Source organism: Nothobranchius furzeri, chromosome 9 (genome assembly GCF_043380555.1).
Source record: "Nothobranchius furzeri strain GRZ-AD chromosome 9, NfurGRZ-RIMD1, whole genome shotgun sequence".
Lineage (NCBI taxonomy): Eukaryota > Metazoa > Chordata > Actinopteri > Cyprinodontiformes > Nothobranchiidae > Nothobranchius > Nothobranchius furzeri.
In genome coordinates this window covers 30826664-30845893 of record NC_091749.1, presented here as the reverse complement: position 1 = coordinate 30845893, position 19230 = coordinate 30826664, and the positions used below count along the sequence as shown (strand labels likewise).

At 44.2% G+C, this 19230-nt stretch overlaps 3 protein-coding genes across 4 annotated transcripts; 2 read left to right on the top strand and 1 right to left on the bottom strand.

Annotated features, from left to right (window-relative positions):
* Positions 1-2415: 2415 nt before the first annotated feature.
* Positions 2416-3861, bottom strand: LOC129156088 (uncharacterized). Its single transcript, XM_070554416.1, has 3 exons — positions 3604-3861; positions 3286-3504; positions 2416-3195 (listed from the first exon to the last, which is right to left on the bottom strand). The coding sequence occupies exons 1-3, from the start codon at positions 3824-3826 to the stop codon at positions 3140-3142; spliced, it is 498 nt and encodes a 165-aa protein (XP_070410517.1). The 5' UTR covers positions 3827-3861; the 3' UTR covers positions 2416-3139.
* A 4821-nt stretch (positions 3862-8682) lies between these two features.
* LOC129153226 (uncharacterized) lies at positions 8683-14347 on the top strand. 2 transcript variants are annotated; one of them, XM_054732510.2, is made up of 3 exons: positions 8683-12504; positions 13056-13609; positions 13841-14347. In XM_054732510.2, exons 1-3 carry the CDS (start codon positions 12387-12389, stop codon positions 14279-14281), a joined length of 1113 nt encoding a protein of 370 aa, XP_054588485.2. In that variant the 5' UTR covers positions 8683-12386; the 3' UTR covers positions 14282-14347. The 2 variants fall into 2 exon arrangements, with proteins under 2 accessions (XP_054588485.2, XP_054588484.2); XM_054732509.2 differs by having other exon boundaries at positions 12373-13609.
* A 379-nt stretch (positions 14348-14726) lies between these two features.
* LOC107382035 (uncharacterized) lies at positions 14727-18951 on the top strand. Its single transcript, XM_070554427.1, has 11 exons — positions 14727-14730; positions 14825-14999; positions 15161-15375; positions 15485-15610; positions 15701-15981; positions 16136-16507; positions 16604-16678; positions 16787-16855; positions 16937-16978; positions 17075-17107; positions 17196-18951. The coding sequence occupies exons 1-11, from the start codon at positions 14727-14729 to the stop codon at positions 17298-17300; spliced, it is 1497 nt and encodes a 498-aa protein (XP_070410528.1). The 3' UTR covers positions 17301-18951.
* The last annotated feature ends 279 nt before the right edge of the window (positions 18952-19230 follow it).

The window sequence follows — 19230 nt, the reverse complement described above, 5'->3', positions numbered from 1 at the left end:
TGCATGCTTGCACTGACTGATTTTGTGGGTCACATCTAAGCCTGAAGACTGGCATCTAAAGGCCTAATTTACCATACATTTCCTGCAGCAGCTCTGTCTGTGAATGGCTAAACTCCTTCAACATGCAATGAAACAATAGTACAGATTAAGACCTTTCAAAGGATACCAAGCCTGAGACAAAATATGCCAAGAATGCCCTGAATTGAGAGTGTTAAAAAGGCCATTCACGGGTCAAAATGTCATTTTAGGAAAGTTTCAGTGCCTTATTAATACAAAAACAATGAACCTTGGTCCTGACTGGCATCTAAAGGCCTAACTTAAATTTCCTGCAGCAGCTCTGTCTGTGAATGGCTAAACTCCTTCGACATGCAATGAAACAATAGTACAGATTACGACCTTTCAAAGGATACTGTAGCGTAATGGTTGTTGGCTCTTTTATGAAAGATAAACCATTCTACATAATAATCTGGATTATTAATTTTTTACAAATTAATAACCAAATGTTATAGAGTTAAGAAGACTCAAAGGTTGTTTTCATCGATAAACTGACGATCATATCCGTTTGTCTGTGTTTCAGTTCAATGAAAAGACAAGTTTAAATTTTAAGAGTTTTAATTCTTCAATTTAAACTAACGATTTGAAATGACAATCATAGGAAAAACAGTCAACATTGGCAACCTTGTTGGACAATCTTTAACAGTTGATATCTTAAGCTTGCACAAATAGACCTTGTGTTGGATGTGCTAAGATTTGAGAATGATGGAATTATGAATGTGTGCATGCAGGTGTCTGAGATTGCTTTAGGGAGAGAAAAGGTGATCTGAGTGAAAAATGATGTTTTGCAGTTAAACTTTAGTTCTTATTAGAAAAACAGCATCAGAACGCTATCTATTGTGTTCTGCCTCACCGCACTTAGGACCCTCTTTTAGATCCGGACCTCACAGGAGGATGTTTCTCTAGATGACACCTTGGCTGACAGAGAAGACGAAGGTGTGCTGACGATCCAATCCAGAGTTGACCTCGGTACACATTGCTGAAGCGTTTGGCAGATGCGCTTTCTCAAGTTTAAATTAACTCAGAAATCAAAAGACTCTGGGACGAGTCTGCGTTAGCGGTTGCATTTCTGCTATTCTGTCTGGCTTGACAGAAATAGCATGGAGGGAGAATAGGAAGCCGGCAGGGCTCCTTTCCCCGTGGCGTTCGTTCTGCACTTCCTCTCTCATCCGATCTTACTCTCGTTCTGACTCATTACCCAAAACCACTTCTCTTCCCAAAGCAAACTTGTTGTGCGTCAGAGCAAATGTGTTTTGAGTTACTGTGGATACGGACCTGTGTGAGGAAGTGTGAAGGTCATTGCTAAACATCTTCAAAAACATTATTTAATTAAGTACTGATTCCTTATAGTTCATTATGATTACCCAAAGCATAGCAATCATTCATTTGATTAAAATACATTTATAATGAGCAAAGTGATCAACTGATTATTTAACATTTATAAAATAAAGAAGAAAGTTTAAGACTCTGTTTTATTATGACTAGACTGTGGGTTGAAGTCCTTCTTCTGAAGAGCAGGTGATGTGATGTTGTGGATTCCTTCAGACTTGCTGGCATCTTAGGTCTTAATCTGTGGGTGAAGGTGCTGCGTGACCCAGCTCTGACCCAGCCGGGCAAATACGACCTTTGGCACAGAAACCCCATACTTCCTCACGTTACAATACTAAGCTTGAGACAAAATATGCCAAGAATGTCCTGAATTTAGAGTGTTAAAAAGGCCATTCACGGGTCAAAATGTCATTTGAGGAAAGTTTCAGTGCCTTATTAATACAAGAACAATGAACATTAGTCCCGACCCAACTATGGGGTGTCATATCTTGTTTGAAAGCTCTTAATCAGAGCTATTTAATCATCATAACCTCCAGTTCCTTGCTACAACTGCATGCTTGCACTGACTGATTTTGTGCGTCTCATCGAACCCTGAACTTGGTCCCCGTAGGCCAAAGTCATTGACAACTTGACGACTCAAGCACTTGTGTTTTCACTTTGACATAAGACTCTAAGCAGCCTGCTAGGTTGCCACAAGTTGACATTAATATCATTCTCATTTTTAAGGGAAAACATGCATTGGATTGTGGGTAGTTTTTACATTTACAGCACACGTGAGGTAAACATTTGTTGGATCCAGGAGTAATTTGCACATTCAAATCCTTTTCAGCCACAAACCCCAACTCTAGGTTGTCATATCTTGTTTCAAAGCTCTTGCTATAGCCTTCCTATATCTCCCCATTTTCAGCAAGAGCTCAGCTTTCCAGTGAGAACAGCCCCATTATGTTAGCATTAACCAGGACAACCCTACAGGCAGTTTGAAGTTTTGTGTTGGATTCTTGAGTATTTACAGCCCTGGGGAAGTTACCCTTCATTGCATTTAGGTGATATTTGCACTATCAAATACTTTTTTGCAATGTTTTCCACATTTTTAAAGTTGTCACCCAGCTCAGTGGAACACTGGATCTACAAATACACAGAACCACTGTTTTATCAAAATATCCCTGCTCACTAAGAGATTGAGCTTGGTGTAAATATCAGGGTTTACGTTACTACCATAATTGCAACCAAAGTCAAAATGATCAATGCTCATTACTGGTTCTCTCCATTTTTATTTTGATAACAACAGATTAATTGACAATCATACAACAAATCTTCAGCAGTATCACATTTATCTTTACAGGTAAGATCTTCATACATGAGTCATATTGGTCGTTTGTGAAAGGCTGACTATGTCGCTTCAATCATCCAGCCATTCCAAGTCAAGTCCTTCTCCCCGAAACGACTTCCGGTTTACACCATAGTCAAATTTCAGTTCGTTGTTTATTTCGATGTCTTTTTTGGCGATGAGCAAAATCACAGGTCTCTCTCCATCTTGAAACTTCATAGAGCAGAGCCATGGCTTCATGTTGGCGTTTTTGCTTGAATGAATAAATTTCCTCCCAAACGTTTGCATGTCAGGGTGACATTTGCAGGGAAATGTCTGTGCATCAATGCACAGGTTCTCATTAGCCAGTGTTGAGAAGAAAAAAAGATATCCCATGTCATCTGTAATGTTCTGCATCATTTTCTTCCCTTGCTTTGCAGGAATGATCTCTCAGTGATAATCGCAGATGACAGATCCTCTCACGAATCGTCTGGTGGCAACAACTCCTGTGGGAAAATATGATAAAAAAAAATAAATGACATTGTATTGTGATCAGCTTTGATTAGAGGAATGAAGAAATCAGTTTGTTCACACACCTTGTCCTCGTTTGTCCTCAAAATCTTTTATAGCGATCCCAGACCATTTCTGATCCACAACCCTCTTTAAAATCCTCGGGTCCTCCTTCAGTTGACATTTTGGTGCCGGCTTCCACTTGCCCACAATATCTTCAGGCTGTGGGTAGTTTGCTGTCCACCCCTCACGTTGGATCAACTTTGTTACCTTGGAGACGGTAGGAGGATGTCTGTAAAATTTAGCTGTAAAAAACACAAGACATTCCATTTAAGATAGTTATAATAATATTAGCCTAACATAATATTTTTTAACCAATCTGTGGATTATTAATCAATACTTACACAACATGTAACGTTCCCGTTTTGAAAACTGAGTGGCCCTCCACTTATCATAAAAACAGCGATCTGCATTAAAGCCTGCATCAGTCCGCTGAATTTTGGTAGGTGGTTGCCCATTCAGTGCAATGGGAAAAACAGAGATGAACTCTTCAAAGCTCTTTGGAGGCTCCAGAGGTGAGTCAACCAGCATTTTGTTGTGGTCTGGGAATTTTTTATGCAAGCCCATCTCATTCGTGCGTTCTCGGACACTAGACGTTGGTGGCTGTGGGGGGGGGGGGGGGGGGGGGGGGGTTGGAGCCACCGTCACAGCACACATGTAGCGGAGCAGCAGAGTCAAGCAGAGAGAGACGGTGATGAGGAAGTAGGAGGTAAGTCTTCAGTTTTAAGCATATTTGTTGTGTCAGTGGTAAGTTGAACGGTAAAATAAGCAATGCTAAAAGTATGTTTCCCCTCAACATGCTTCCTAAGTTTATTGTGTGCTTCGTGGCCTCGTATTGAAAAGTTAACCTGAAAAAATAAAATAAATACTGCCGCAGCATTACGCTCTATGCAGAGCTCACACTGCTTCCCCTTTAGTCATGCAGGGCAGTAAGTAAGTAACACTGGCCTTTTTCTGGTAGACATTCTGGAATATTCTCAGACAATTTCCTCCGCTCTTCTTCAGCAGTCTTCAAACTCACGCGGTTCACCCACGGCTCGCGAAAAAATAGCTGGGAGAGGAGTAGGGGCGGTAATACGAGAAAATAAACATTCCTCTCTACAATAGAATAAATCTATTGTATTTTTCAGCCTTATATTTTACATAAGGCTTATACATTACCACATACTATTCATTTAACGTTATTTTTATTTCCCTAATACTGTCGGCTTTGGAAAGGATCAAAACACAAAAGTGTAAAACTCAAAAGTATTTTAATGCCAAAAATCAGGTGACAGAAATAAAATCAGGTAGCTAGGACGCTGAAATCAGCAGAGTATGACTGAAACTTAACCGTATGCACTGAGGAGTGAGAGATGACAGAGGACTAGTTATGAGGATGAGCTGTGAGTGGGAGCAGAGGACAGCAGGGGAACATAGGAGGAACTATAAATGAAAATATTTTTAAAGAAGAAAGAATCCTAAAAGGGAAAGAAGAATAACTAGAAAAAAACCTGACAACAAACGGAGTAGAAAATTCAGTGGAAGGAATAAAAAGACTTGAATACTAAATGAGAAAACCTTAACAGCTGGGGAACCAAACAAAAACAGAGCCATTGGTTTTGAGCCACAATGTCTGATATCACTTATTTACATGATATTTTTTTAAACTTTTAAGTATAAAAATGCCACATTTAATGTATTTTACTTTGTCTTGGTATCAAGGGCGTCAGTTTGTTTTCAGAATTGCTGGGGACAATAACCATACACTGGAGTGGGGTTTAAAAATTGCTGGGGACATAAAGTAGGCTAGCACAGGGGTCGGCACCCCGCGGCTCTGGAGCCGCGTGCGGCTCTTCCATCCATTTGATGCAGCTCTCTGTGCTTGTAAAATAATGAATGGATATTTAAATAAAATGCTTTATATTTTACTGCATAAATTTTACATCTGTATGCTAATTCTAAATGTAAAGATTGTCTGCGTAAACCTGAACAGTTCCAACCCGGTCTACTGTGAGACGGGGTAGACGCGTCACGCATGTGCTCGCAGCGTTTTAAAAAGAAACGTATGACAAAAGGGACACCTGCTCAGTAAAACCACCAACAGGGTGAAAAATACCAAAAATTGAAGGCAGAGACGGGCTACAACTTCTGGATCCATTTTATATAAATCGTTTTATTGATTATCGTCTAATGAAAGATAACTTGTCGTACACCAGCGACCAGGCGCGTTGCAAACTTTTCAAAAGTGGGGGGTGTTGTCTGTGCCTAAAATAAGTTCATGTTATTCATCTTGTTAGTTTAATTTCCATAATAGCGGAGCAGGTTCGAATTTTAGACGCAACATGCACGTCTCCGTTTTAAACATGTTTAAACTGTTCAGAATACAAATCCAGACTCTGTCTCATTAGATTGGTGTAACTAAAGTTTGTACTGAATGAAACTTTAAATTAAACCATGTTGAAAAGAAAATGGTCCGATCGTTTGCCCCCTCATTTACAGTCACGGAGTACAGCACAGTGTGCGTGGCTCTGGGGTTAATCAAATTTAATTGTTTCTCTTTGCAACAATCTTCACAAGAAGGCAAAACAGTTAAATGGCAGGTTACATATTTTTACATTTGACTGTTTATTTTGATGGATAAACTCAAGGATGTTGGTTGTTTTGAAAGAATTACCCCAACACACACTGATGCGCATGGATGAGCTGACATTTTAATCGTTAACGCACATCGCGGAGGTAACTTGATTCCCATCAGAACATCAGAGCTTTATACTGGACACTGTGTTCAGCGCGGCTCAGAGCACCCACGGTGGACAGTGGGCTAAAGATCTGTAGAGGGGTTCGCAGCGCAGCGCAGAACCACGGTGCATGCGATAAGATTTCCTCCCACTGAAGCGGTTTGGAAATACGGCGTTTAAAGCGTGCCACAACCCGTGCACGCGCATTGGGTCCACAGCGCGCGTGTGAACGGGACTCGCGAGCGCAAATATACATGGCAGCGCGCGTGTGAACGGGACTCGCGAGCGGAAATATACATGGCGAGAGGTCATTTGTGCACTGAGAGGGAGCAAACTGTGTCTGTGAGCGCACAAGGATGTGCACAAGTGACAAACCTGCGTGCGCGCGTTGTCAACGAGCACACGGCAGAGGAAAACGTGCGCGCGCGGCAGCCTCTGTGCGCGCTCGGCAGCCTCTCTGCGCGCTCGGTTTCTGACTCCTGCTCGCTCGGCTGTAAGGGCTTTTGGCACTCTGGAGGCGTGGCCTGTGGCAGATCTTCTCTGTCCTCTGATTGGTTAGTTTACCCCGCACTTTACCCTCTATCTATATAAAAAAGTCTGATATTCAGTAGTTGCTGGCATAGCTCAGCTGGGAGAGCGGGTGACTCTCACTCTGGAGGATCCAGGTTCGAGTCCGGCCAAGGAAAATGCAGTAGATGTCATGTTAATTTTTCTTAATTTCAGGTATTTTACAGTTGTGACCGTTCAACTGTCATTAAACGTCCGAATGTTTGCTGGGCAGTGTTTTAAAAAGTGCACATAAGCTAGATGGTTTTAACCATATAAAATTACATTTTTTGTGATACTGGAAAAATACATACTGAAATAAAACTACTGATTGAAAACTTTATGACTGTGGTTGTACAATATATGACTCACTAATACACTGCAAACCCCCTTAGAGTGGGGCTTCCAGAGAGAGAGAGAGAGAGAGAGAGAGGAGAAGTTCTTGCCTCATTAATGTATTGTTTATTTTTTTCAGTATTTAATTGACAAATTATCCTTTCAAATAATTAATTGATGAGTTACATAATTGTCCATTTAGAATTGTTGAATGGACTGAGTAAAGTTTGGTGCACTTTATATATTTCAAAACATGTTTTTTTTTTTATTTTAATGATGCATATAAATAATTTAAATGTTAATTTAATGAAATATTTCTATTTTTTCATTACCTCACCCTTGTTTTGACAAAAACGGAACCTTGCTGGATAATATGGAGAAACTATTTGTTCACAGTACATGGCTCAGTGAGGATCTGTGTAAAGGAGGAGATACTCAGAAATCTGTCTGCAGATTGTTACAACCCAGACTGGAAGTGGTGGGCTGTAATAAGAAAGGAGACCAAACAGAGGAGTGGGGGTTCAACAACTGATTTATTTAACAAAAGTAAGGATTTACTAAAGCAAGTTAATGAACAGAAAATGGCCAGTGAGGACACTCCACCACACAGGAGAGACCCAGTGAAAGCAGAAAAACAGAAGGCTTTGTAGGCAGCACCACACCCTGAGCCCAGGTGCCTCCAAGGCTGCTTAACGAGCTGCCTACAACAGAAGAAAAACACAATTAAACACAAATGAAAATCCAATGAGACGGTGGGGGCATCACAACACGTTCAGGACTACCCAAACACCAGTAATTCTTGACTGCACTGATCTGCTTTAGTAAATCCTTACTTTGGTTAAATAAATCAGTTGTTGAACCCCCCACTCCTCTGTTTGGTCTCCTTTCTTATTACAGCCCACCAATTCCAGTCTGGGTTGTAACAATCTGCAGACAGATTTCTGAGCATCTCCTCCTTTGGTATACAGATCCTCACTGAGCCAAGTACTGTGAACAAATAGTTTCTCCGTGATATTATCCAGCAAGGTCTTGTTTTTGTCAAAACAAGGGTGAGGTAATGAAGAAATAGAAATATTTCAATAAATTAACATTAAAATTATTTATATGCATAATAAAAAACATGTTTTGAAATATATAAAGTGCACCAAACTTGACTCAGTCCATTCAACAATTCTAAATGGACAATTATGTAACTCATCAATTAATTATTTGAAAGGATAATTTGTCAATTAAATGCTGAAAAAAATAAACAATACATTAATGAGGCAAGAACTTTTTAAACTTGAACATACCTACACCCACAAGTCTATTTTACCTGATTAAAACCATCTAGCTTATGTGCACTTTTTAAAACACTGCCCAGCAAACATTCGGACATTTAATGACAGTTGAACGGTCACAACTGTAAAATAATATCACAGGAATTAGGAAAGAATAATATGACATCAACTCTATGTTACTTGGCCGGACTCGAACCTGGATCCTCCAGAGTGAGAGTCGCCCGCTCTCCCAGCTGAGCTATGCCAGCAATTGCTGAATATCAGATTTTTTTATATAGATAGCTAGAGAGTAAAGTGCGGGGTAAACTAACCAATCAGAGGATAGGGAAGATCTGCCACAGGCCACACCTCCAGAGTGCCAAAACTCCTCACAGCCGAGCGAGCGGAATTAGAAACCGAGCGCGCACAGAGGCTGCCGAGCGCGCAGAGAGGCTGCCGCGCGCGCACGTTTTCCTCTGCCGTGTGCTCGTTGGCAACGCGCGCACGCAGGTTTGTCACTTGTGCACATCCTTGTGCGCTCACAGACACAGTTTGCTCCCTCTCAGTGCACAAATGACCTCTCGCCATGTATATTTTCGCTCGCGAGTCCTGTTCACACGCGCGCTGTGGACCCAATGCGCGTGCACGGGTTGTGGCACGCTTTAAACGCGATACTGGAAACCCGGTCTCTCTGAGGGATATGTCACCTGGAAAAATGTCCTTTTTATGAAATTATGAAACTTTGGCTGAACAGCACTTGTTCCCGTCTCTAACGCATGACGCATCCAGTCTGAGGCAGAATAGCTCTTCAGCTCAGAAAGCACCTGTAGAGACATTTGATTACGCACAAAGTTTATGTGGAGCAGAAGCGGTCAGGCCACGGCAGGTGGAATGTTCCTAGCCTACATGAAGCAGGGTGTCCGCGGGGTTTTAAAAAGTATTAAAAAGTGATAAATAAAAATAGTCAAATTTAAGGCCATTAAAAGTGTTAAATTTGGTCTCAGAGGTATTATTTTTTCCAAGTTAGGTATTATTTTTTTCAGACTATCAGGTGTCATATTCTGAACATCGACATAGAAATATTTTCCGAATGAAATGTTTTGAACGATTATAAAAATAAAACAAGCCGATTATTTGCTCCTCCCACTTGAGCTGCCCTGAGTTGCAAATGAAGCGCTCCTCCACAGTGTTGCCAACTTGGCGACTTTGACGCTATTTCTAGCAGCTTTTCAGACCCCCTTCTTGGCTTTTTAAATCTTAAAAGTACCTAGCGAACACCTCAGAAACATCCCTGGTAACCCTTAGCTACTTTCTGGATAACTGTCGACGACATTTCCTGCAGGTTAGCTAAACACTCCGCCTGCGCTCCGGACCGTTCTTCAGGACATTAGGAAAGGGAATGATGTAGTGATGTGTCGGTCGCTAAAGAAAAAGCTCTCGGAGCCGGCTCCCTGTTGGAGTAACCAGAGTGAGTGACACACACACCGTACCTGTGGGCTCCTGAGCCACTAAAAACGGCTAAATGTGCGCGTGCGGCGTGCTAAACACGTGCAGCTTGCCCCTGATTGCTGTGAGACCGGGTTGGGGGGTGGGGGGTGCAGCTGTGGTTGGGACAATTATTACATTAACTGATGGACTTGTAAATAAATAGTTTATAAATAAGGTAGAAATAAGTTCCTCACGCTGATAAATAATGACTAATCTCTCTGAGGACGCGGTGCTAGTGCACTCTCCCACAGCACCTTGACACGACTCAATAAATGTTATGCAACATTTTGTGAACATCAATTTATTTGCATGTATTTGTTATAAATGCCACTGTATAATTCTTGTTGTCAATATTTGCAAGATATTGGTATTTGGGGCTGTACTGGATAGACTTAAATGAGTTAAACCAAGGTCTATAGCCCTTGGGTCATAAACTATGAGCTATAAGTATATTGGTCTTTTTATACTGGGAATCAGGAGTTATTTTAGTGATCATCTTGTTTCTTGTTTATTTTTGCCCTGATTGTGCCCTGAGCAGTTTTATGACTGAATAAAAATAAATAAAAAAATCTACATAAATTGAAAAATCGTCTTAAATAATCGAGATCTCAATTTCAGTCACAATAATCGTGATTATTGTTTTTGCCATAATCGAGCAGCCCTACTTTAGCATATCCGGTCACATAATGATGACGTCATATTCAGTGGTCGTTGTGCATCATTTCAGGCCTCGTGGTCAACTGTCTGAACCGCTGAACAGAAGTGCCTGGCTTATTTTCTAAGTAAAATAAATATGTGCAATACGTTGTCAACATCAGTGAGTCTCTAAGTCTATTCTTTTTGTATGTTATATATGTTAAAATATGTGTAAATAGGTCGCTGATTAACACTTGCAATTTAGTGTTGTGATGGTTTTAAAAAAAATTCTGAAGGTAGTAAAAAAGTATTAAAAAGTAGTAAATTTTACTTAAGGATTGCTGTATATAACTGTTTAATTGTAACATTAATATGTTACTGGACACGCTGGTCTGGTTGGTTTGACCAGTGTTTGAAGTGGAACACACACACACACACACACACACACACACACACACACACACACACGCACACACACACACACACACACCAATTAAAATAATGCTGAAAGCGTGGACTAGAAGACAGGTGATGGTTTACGTATTTAAATGATGATCAGGCTGATGTAAAATGTAATCTCCATCCACATCCAGACACAATTATCCTCTATTCTTTCTCTATTCGCTCTGCTCTTGTCTGGGCTGACATAGCTGACGGTGCGCGCGGGGCGCCTAACGGCTGTGGTGCATATTTTACGCATTTGGAGAGGTGGGCTGGAAGCTTTGCTTTTACTGGAAGTTGGTCCACTTAACGCACGGGTGTAGACTACATATTAATGACAAATGAATGAAAATTAAATTGGGAGTTTTTACTTCATATTTTAGAAATAAAAATGACGGGGAACACATTTATGACATCTTTTTAAACGAAATTTTCTAGCGCGACCTGCCTGCTTCACTTAAGTCACTGCTTATTAAGGTCCATCCAAAATTACCGTGGCCCACCCAAAAATGAAAACCTGGCGCCGCGCCTGTTATAAACCTCTGCAAATGGTTGTTCTTCACTTTATCAAACTCAGACTTTGTACAGCTAATGTCAAGATGTAAAAATATGAATTCAGTCGAGCTCTTCCGTCCCTCCCTCTCCTGCTCTCCTGGAAACTCGACATCGGCTGTCAGAAGAGGGAGAGGAAGAAGGAGATGAGGCAAACAGAGTGAGTGCGACATAAAGAAACCAGACTGGTGTGGAGGTGAGCAAAACAGCTGGAAAAGTGTGGGTGTTGAATCCCCCCATGAGACCTGAGCTGGTAAAACAAAAATCCTCATCAGCAGGCTTTTTTGAAAGTGGGGGGGACACAGCTGCCTATCACAAATTTTGCCGGGGACATGTCCCCGGCGTCCCCGGTTAAAATGACGCCTATGCTTGGTATCAACAGATATATAACTGTACTTTTATGCTGATTATTTTATTACAGATGGAAAAAGAGGGCCTAGTTCACTAAAGATCCATCCGGTGATGTAATCTGCAGCATCTGCTCATCTTCAGTAGTAGTTTGTGTGTTCTGTTGTTTTTGAGATAGCAAAATAAATCTTATTTGCATTACTTGGAAACCCTAGTGAGTTATTGAGACAGTTCTTTGGTGTGCAATATAGAAATAAGTTAGCATCAAAATGGCAGAGAATGAAGGGTTTAATCTTAAGAACATTTGTATTTATTTTTTTGTGAGGGAGATTTATCGGCCATTATATCGGCTATCGGCCTTTGTTAAAAGTTTTATATCGGTATCGGTCCCAAAAAAAGCATATCGGTCGGGCCCTATTCAGCACAGACCTGGCATTGACCAGACCAAACCAGGTCTGCGGCGGGGTTGCAGCACCGAGATTGCGCACGAGCACAGTCTCCTTTAACTCTGTGCCCGTAACCGAGCGCAGATTCTCCCAGCAAACCCCAGTCTGGCGAGATCTTCGAGCCGAACGGCCGTGGCGCGGTGCCAGTTCACCCTCAGAGCCGGCCAAGTTCCCTGGGCAGGGCGCAGAGTAATCCAGGAGACATCTCGGAACCACAGGGTCAGAAGCTGGGCCGAATCGGGCCAGCCGCTTCTTCAGGGATCCAGGCCGACGTCTCACGCACCGGCTACCTCTCTTTCCCCGTCTTCTCCGATGCTTCCTTCTCGAGCTGGGGCGGACAGAGGGCAGACACATCATGGCTTGGGGGAGAGAGGACACGGGCAGTCCAACCAGCAGCACCATCCGTGAGGTTCCCAGCTCGCGGAGCCCGCTACATCAACGGGAGGACGAAGCCTCAGCAGCGTGGCTCGATCGTAAGTCAGCAGAGGATCCACACCATTCAAAAAAAGCATCAGAGACAACAAAAATGCATAAAAGCCAATAAAATGCCAAAAAAGCCAGTAAATAGAAAGGTACCACTGCGTAAAGAGGACGAGCAGCTCGCAGCGTGCACCCGCGCGAGCGCCATCTTAACTCTTCTCAAGAAGAGCAGCACAACACACAGATAAACTACAGGTTTTATAAATATAAATTAATACAATGCATAACATTTCAAAAAGTGTTTGCAGTTTTTAATAAGCTGTGCAGGAAGTTCTCTTAAAGCAAAGCAAAGGTTTTTAGCCACTAGAGGTTGTCATTTTGTAGTCTTTGCCATATTAAAGTTGTAGTTCCTTGCAATAAGCTCAACAGGTTAGCTGTTACACTGTGTTATTACATTTATGACCGCTTGACATGAGCACACATCAGTGTTTACACAGGATTTGGTGTGGAACAAAGCATTTACTGGACAAGGACACTTCTGTGATTTTGTGTAGCTTCACACAAGGGTCAAAAATTAACATGTTCTTCTATTTCCCTTCCTTAGACACACTGACATCGTTAAAACAAACCGTAACCATGCCATCCAAATATGCCAACTGCCCCATCTGTGGCCGACCTTTTGCGGCGCTGCCACACCACCTCAAGAGATCCCACAAGGTGGTCAACCCCGGGGAGCGTCAGCTTCTTTTGAAGCTGGCGAACAAGCGGGTGTTCTACCGGTATGAGCCCTGCCCCGTCTCTGGCTGCCGGTACCAGTCATCCAGGTGCGACAGACACCTGGGGACATGCCACCTGGAGCTGACCGAGGAGCTGCTGGACTGGGCTGTTCAGTCGGTCCAGAAACGGGTCACCGTCCGCCAGCTGGCAGACCTCAGGGCCACTGCCCCTCACCCTCCCATGGTGAGCCAGCTGGACCAGGATGAGGACGACGACCCTGACATGTGGTCCGATGAGGAGGCAGAACCGCAGGCCAGCTGTCGGGGCTGCAACACCCTCCAGCGCAAATACGAGGGTGTGAAGCGGCAGCTGGACAACCTGCGCAAGACCTTCCGCCTCTACCACCGGAGGGTGGCCAAGTTCGAGAGGAGGGCTGGGACTGTGAGTTACACATGCCTATAAATTCGATTTAAGTCACGAAATAATACTCAGCAAGCACGTGATCAAGTTGCTCCTTTAAACCACGTGTTTTATCATTTAATTTTTTCTGATGGTCTGTGTACAGCACTTTGCGCTGTCTCTGACTGCTGGAAATGAATATTAATAAACTGGACAGTGACATTGACATGTAATAATCATTTTGATTCTTTTTCTTTTCTTTTTTTTTTAAAGAAAATAACCAAACACCTCCCTCTACCGGAGGAGGAGGTTGAGGTTCGTCCGTCCACCTCCCGTGGACCAAAGCAGCGGCCGGGAGGACGTCCGCACGCGGCTGGGAGACGCCCGCCCTCCAAGCGGGCCGGAGAACCGCGGTCCGGACGGACTCGTCAGCGAGAGGCCAGAAGAAGCGTGGCCATTCCTTTCTCGCCACCTTCCTCGCCGGCGTCGTCTTCGTCTGCACCCTCCTCCACTTCACTACCACCCTCCCACCCATCACCACCTCCCTCCCGCCAATCACGTCTGCACGCGGCTGGGAGACGCCCGCCCTCCAAGCGGGCCGGAGAACCGCTGTCCGGACGGACTCGTCAGCGAGAGGCCAGAAGAAGCGTGGCCATTCCTTTCTCGCCACCTTCCTCGCCGGCGTCGTCTTCGTCTGCACCCTCCTCCACTTAACCACCACCCTCCCGCCCATCACGACCACCCTCCCACCCATCACCACCACCCTCCCGCCAATCACCATCACCCTCCCGCCAATCACCATCACCCTCCCGCCAATCACCATCACCCTCCCGCCAATCACCATCACCACCACCAGCACACTTTCAGTTATCCCCAACACCCTCCCCACCATCATCTCCATCACCACCACCGTCCATCCAAACCAAAGACGCCCCCGGTTGCTGCTTGTCAGTCGGCGAAAGGACTGGCCGGCAGCGTGGCCCCCTCCTCTGGCCGGAGGGAAGGACCAGACTCTCCTCCGCCGTCCAAGAAGACGCGCAAAACCCGCCACACCGGTGGCAGCCCGCCACCATAGGAGTCCCCCAAGCCGTCCCAGCCGCCACGGAAGGAGACGCCTCGCCAGAACCCCGCCTCGCTGCTGTCGGGCTTCTCCTCACTAATGGGTTAGTTTTCATATGTCTGTTTACCTCACGTCTTGATGAATGCTATTCCCAAGGATTCATACTTCTTAACTGCTATGTGAACATTTCTCCACAGAAGAGTACCTGGACGACTACCGGGCTTTCCTCCGAGGCATACACAAGTCCAAAAAACAGATCGACAATGTGGCCTCAAAGGTAATGCGGATCAGGAGGTTCCTCAATTTCATGGCGGTGGGGGCCCTTCGCCTGTGGGACTGGAGCTTCCTGACGCGGACGGAGCGCGTCATGGAGTAAGTGTACATCACCTGCAGTTAGTCAAAATCACAAAGAAAAACAAAAGTGTTGAGCTATTTCTATTGTGTTCTCTTCAGGTGGGTTGGTCACTAAAGAGGTGCGGTAAGAAGGTGACCACCATAACCTTCTACCTTAGGAATGTTTATTTGTTCCTAAGGTACTTTAAAGAAACACCGCCACCTCATTGCCGGCTGAAGGGGGCACAGATAACGGCAGTGATGCGTGCCATCCTGCAGTGCATCACTCCTCTCCTCCGAGACGTGAGTGTGCACCAGATGAAGGTCAAGGAGGCCAAACAGATGCGTGTCGTCTCCGTGGCCGACCTCAACCTCTGCCGGCAGCACTGCCGTGACAAGATTCCTCAGCTGCTGGGTAAGAATTGTTGATATTGGTGTTTATGCTTTGGAGGATGTAACGATGGGTGACGGATTCTGTCGAGCGGAGATGTTAAACAGAGCTCACTTGTGTTTGATCTTCACAGAACGACTCGAGACCGAACCCACAGACAATAAAGGCCGCTACCGGTTTTTTCTGGTACTTGGCGACATTCATCGCCTCCATTTACGGACACAGGACGGGCGTCATCGCCAACATGACTGTGACGGAGGTGATGAATGCCCGCAAGAATGCCAAGGACGACAGCCCCGGCTTTGTCATCAACATGAGTAGAAAAACACTCCTTTGTCTTTGCTTTGAGCTTTGTTTCTCGCAAGTTTAACGCCAAGGTGTCCTCTGCTGCAGATCGCGGAACACAAAACCAATCGTTTTTTTGGCTGCACCCAGGTCTTCTTCCATCCAGACGAGTTCTCCTGGATGGAGAGGTGGCTGGCCATAAGAAGGCAGCTGAAGCCGGAAGGGGACCTGTTCTTCTTCGGGGCAACGGCACAGCCAAACAAAAATCTTGTCCGGTACATGCAGGCGGCGTGTGAGGAGATGGGGCTCTCGGGGAACCCCACCTTCACCGACCTGAGGACCGGTGTGAGTTGTTTACCGGCATTGACGGGTCACTCTTTATGTCGCACTGTGTGTAGAACAGCTCTTAAAGAACCCCAGCTAACAAGTTCTTTGCTGGACTAAAGACAAAAATACTCACTGCATTTTCATACGTCTCTTCTTTGCTTCACGGCTTCAGGCAAAGGAAAGGCACGTACCCCAGGTCCGGGAACTCATCTCGGCGACCATGTGCCATGACGTCCGAATGGCGGACACGTTTTATGCCGTCGTCCTGGACCCGGCAAAGTGCGCTGCCTTGCGGGGAATGTTTGAGCAGGCCACTTACACCCAGGAGGACCCGGCTCCTTTGGACATGTCCTTGGAGTCCCGGACAGATCCCAGAACCGAGGACACCTCCGGCCTCACTCATCAGCTCCCTCCGGTGAGGAAGACTCAGCGGCGGCGGGACAGAAGCAGCAGCACAGAAACGGAGACTGAAGGGCACATGAGCTACCAAGAGAGCGGTAGCTCTGAGTCTGCCGAGGAGGAAGGAGACCACGACCATCCTGGTGTAAGTTCATTCGCACTCTGAACGGATGTGCGTTGTTGAGCGCTGTGACCCTCCCTCACAGCTTTATGACGATTGCATTATTTGTTCTTTATCCAGCAAAGCACACCTGTCAGAGGCACCCAGCCGGAGCCCACCACCCCAGAGCTGCCGGTGGAACCTCCTCCTCTTGCTGTGAGTTCCTTCAGTCGCCGTTGTTTAACTGAACCCGGCCTCGGTTGTCCTACGCTGTCACCCTCCGACACAGCTTCACGACGATTGCATTATGTGTTCTTTCTCCAGACAAGCACACCTGTCAGAGGCGCGCAGCAGGAGCCCACCGCCCCACAGCTGCCAGTGAAACCTTCTGAGGTGAGTTCTTTCAGTCGAAATTGCAGACCTGATCCTGATGATGATGATGATGACCTTATCACTATTGTGTTCCACTGTAAGGCTGGACAACCACAGGAGCCTGAGCCGTACATGGGGCCATCTGTAAGTACAATTGAAAAAGTATTAATCTGTCATTGAGCTGTATTGTCATTTCTAAACTTGAATTTTTTCATGTATCTTTTGCATGATTGCACACAGAAAATAACCAGACGAAGCCACAAGCCAGTGTTGGTAAGCATTGGTCATTTCATATTTTTGATCATTTTCTGTTTTCCTATTTGGAAACAACTAATGGCTTCTGTTTTCCTACACACATCAGCGTCAGTTTCCGAAAGTAGTCCTGGGCCCTCTTAAAATCACGGCCAAGAAGAAGAAGGAGCAGGCAAGGCAGTTGCCCCGTTTTAAATCAAAAAAGTGTTTGTAGGTGTGTTTGACACCAAAATTTAATGTCAGTTACTTAAGATTGCAGCCTGTTGCTGTTTTTTGTTGTTTGTGAACTTATGCCACTTTGTGGTTTTGTTTGTTGTTGTGTGGTTTGTTTTATTTTTATTCCCTGCTAATAAAGCAGTGTTTGAAAACAATCTGTTTGGTTTTTCATACACACTTAGCAGTCATTTACTACGCTTAGACCTTTTCCAATGTAATGTTAGCAAACGATTGACATTTCCCCTACAAATGTAGGTAAAGTAGCAATTATTTGCCATTGGCTTAACAAATTGGCAGAAATTTGTCATTTTACATACAAATTTAAAGAAAATGACAATACTTTGTCATTGCCTGTACAAATGTAAAGAAAATGACAAAGCATTGTTATTTGTCATACAAGTGTAGGAGAATTGTCAAGACTTTGCCATTTGATGGGCAAATGTAGCGGAATTGGCAATGATTTGCCATTTGACAGTCAAATGTAGGGAAATTGGCAATTGCCATTTGGTGGATGAATGTAGGGAAAATGGCTATATTTGCCATTTGATGGACAAATGTAGGGCAAATGGCTACATTTGACATTTAATGGATAAATGTAGGGCAGATGGCAATGATTTGCCATTTGGCGGTCAACTGAAGGGGAATTGGCAATACTTTGCCATTTAATGGGCAAATATAGGGGAATTGGCAATTACCATTTGGTGAACAAATGTAGGGGAATTGACAATTGTCATTTGATGGTCAAATGTAGGGGAAATATACGTATATTGTTAGTATAAATAATATTGTATAATATAATATAGTATAATATAATATTGTTAGGTAAAAATTGATTTTCACCTATGTATTCTTTCGAAACAGAGTTCATCACTCAGTGCATCCTATTATGATTAGAAGGTCCTGGGAAGGCTCCAAGCCAAACCAATGTGTTGTTTATGACTGCCTGCAGACTCTTCTCCAAAGTTGAGTGTCTGTGAAGAATTTGTGTATGTACTTATCTCTAACTTGGTGTGTGTGCTCCCAAATAAAGTCCCCAGCCTTGGCTCTGTGTGAGAGCAAATTGGCTTCTGACTCCGGTGTGTGTCATTGAGTGCATTTCCATGCGGCCAGTAACCCTTTTAAAACCCGAATATTCACAATAACCCGGTTCCGTAGGTCCTTGTAAACACGTCAAAAACCCGGATATGCTCATAACCGGGTTTTTAAAAACCCGGTTACTACACCTGGGGTAACCCTTTTCTAACCCGAATGTTTGGTCGTGTAAACGCATATCGGGATATCCCCATCAAAGCGTGTGTTCTGCGCATGCTCTGTTCACAAGGAATCTTGGTCTTTTGAGTAGAGAGACGTCTTGTATGCGCCAGAACACCGGAAGTAAACAACAAGATGGGAGCAAAATGGTGAGTCGCGGCACAGCACCACACTTTGTTGGAGTGACGAAGAAACTAAAGTGCAAACAAACGCGGTCGCTATCTCTTCCGAACTGGGAAACATGTTGTTTTCATGGATACCGGAACAAGAAGAACCGGAAATGAGGCATATTGCGTCTGGAAGTAGTCCATACGTCTTGACGCTACCCCAACGTCCGCATTTAAATCGGGTTATGCAAGTTAGGGGTAACTATTTCTATTTATGCTTGTAAACGGGTTATTCTGATCAACTCAGAAACCCGAATACCGACCTTAACCCGATCATAACCCGGAAATTGGCTGCATGTAAACGTAGTCATTCTCTCACCCTTTGCAAAGTAATTTTGCTGTTTATTGATAAATGGTATTTCTAACCCCTTTACGTGTGTTGGTCTTTCTTTGAGGTACGCCTGGATTGAATAAATAAAAATACACAACAGCTATCATTTGCCAGTTTATGGACTAATATATGGGTAGTGCCATTTGGCAGTCAAATGTAGAGGAATTGGCAATCGCCAT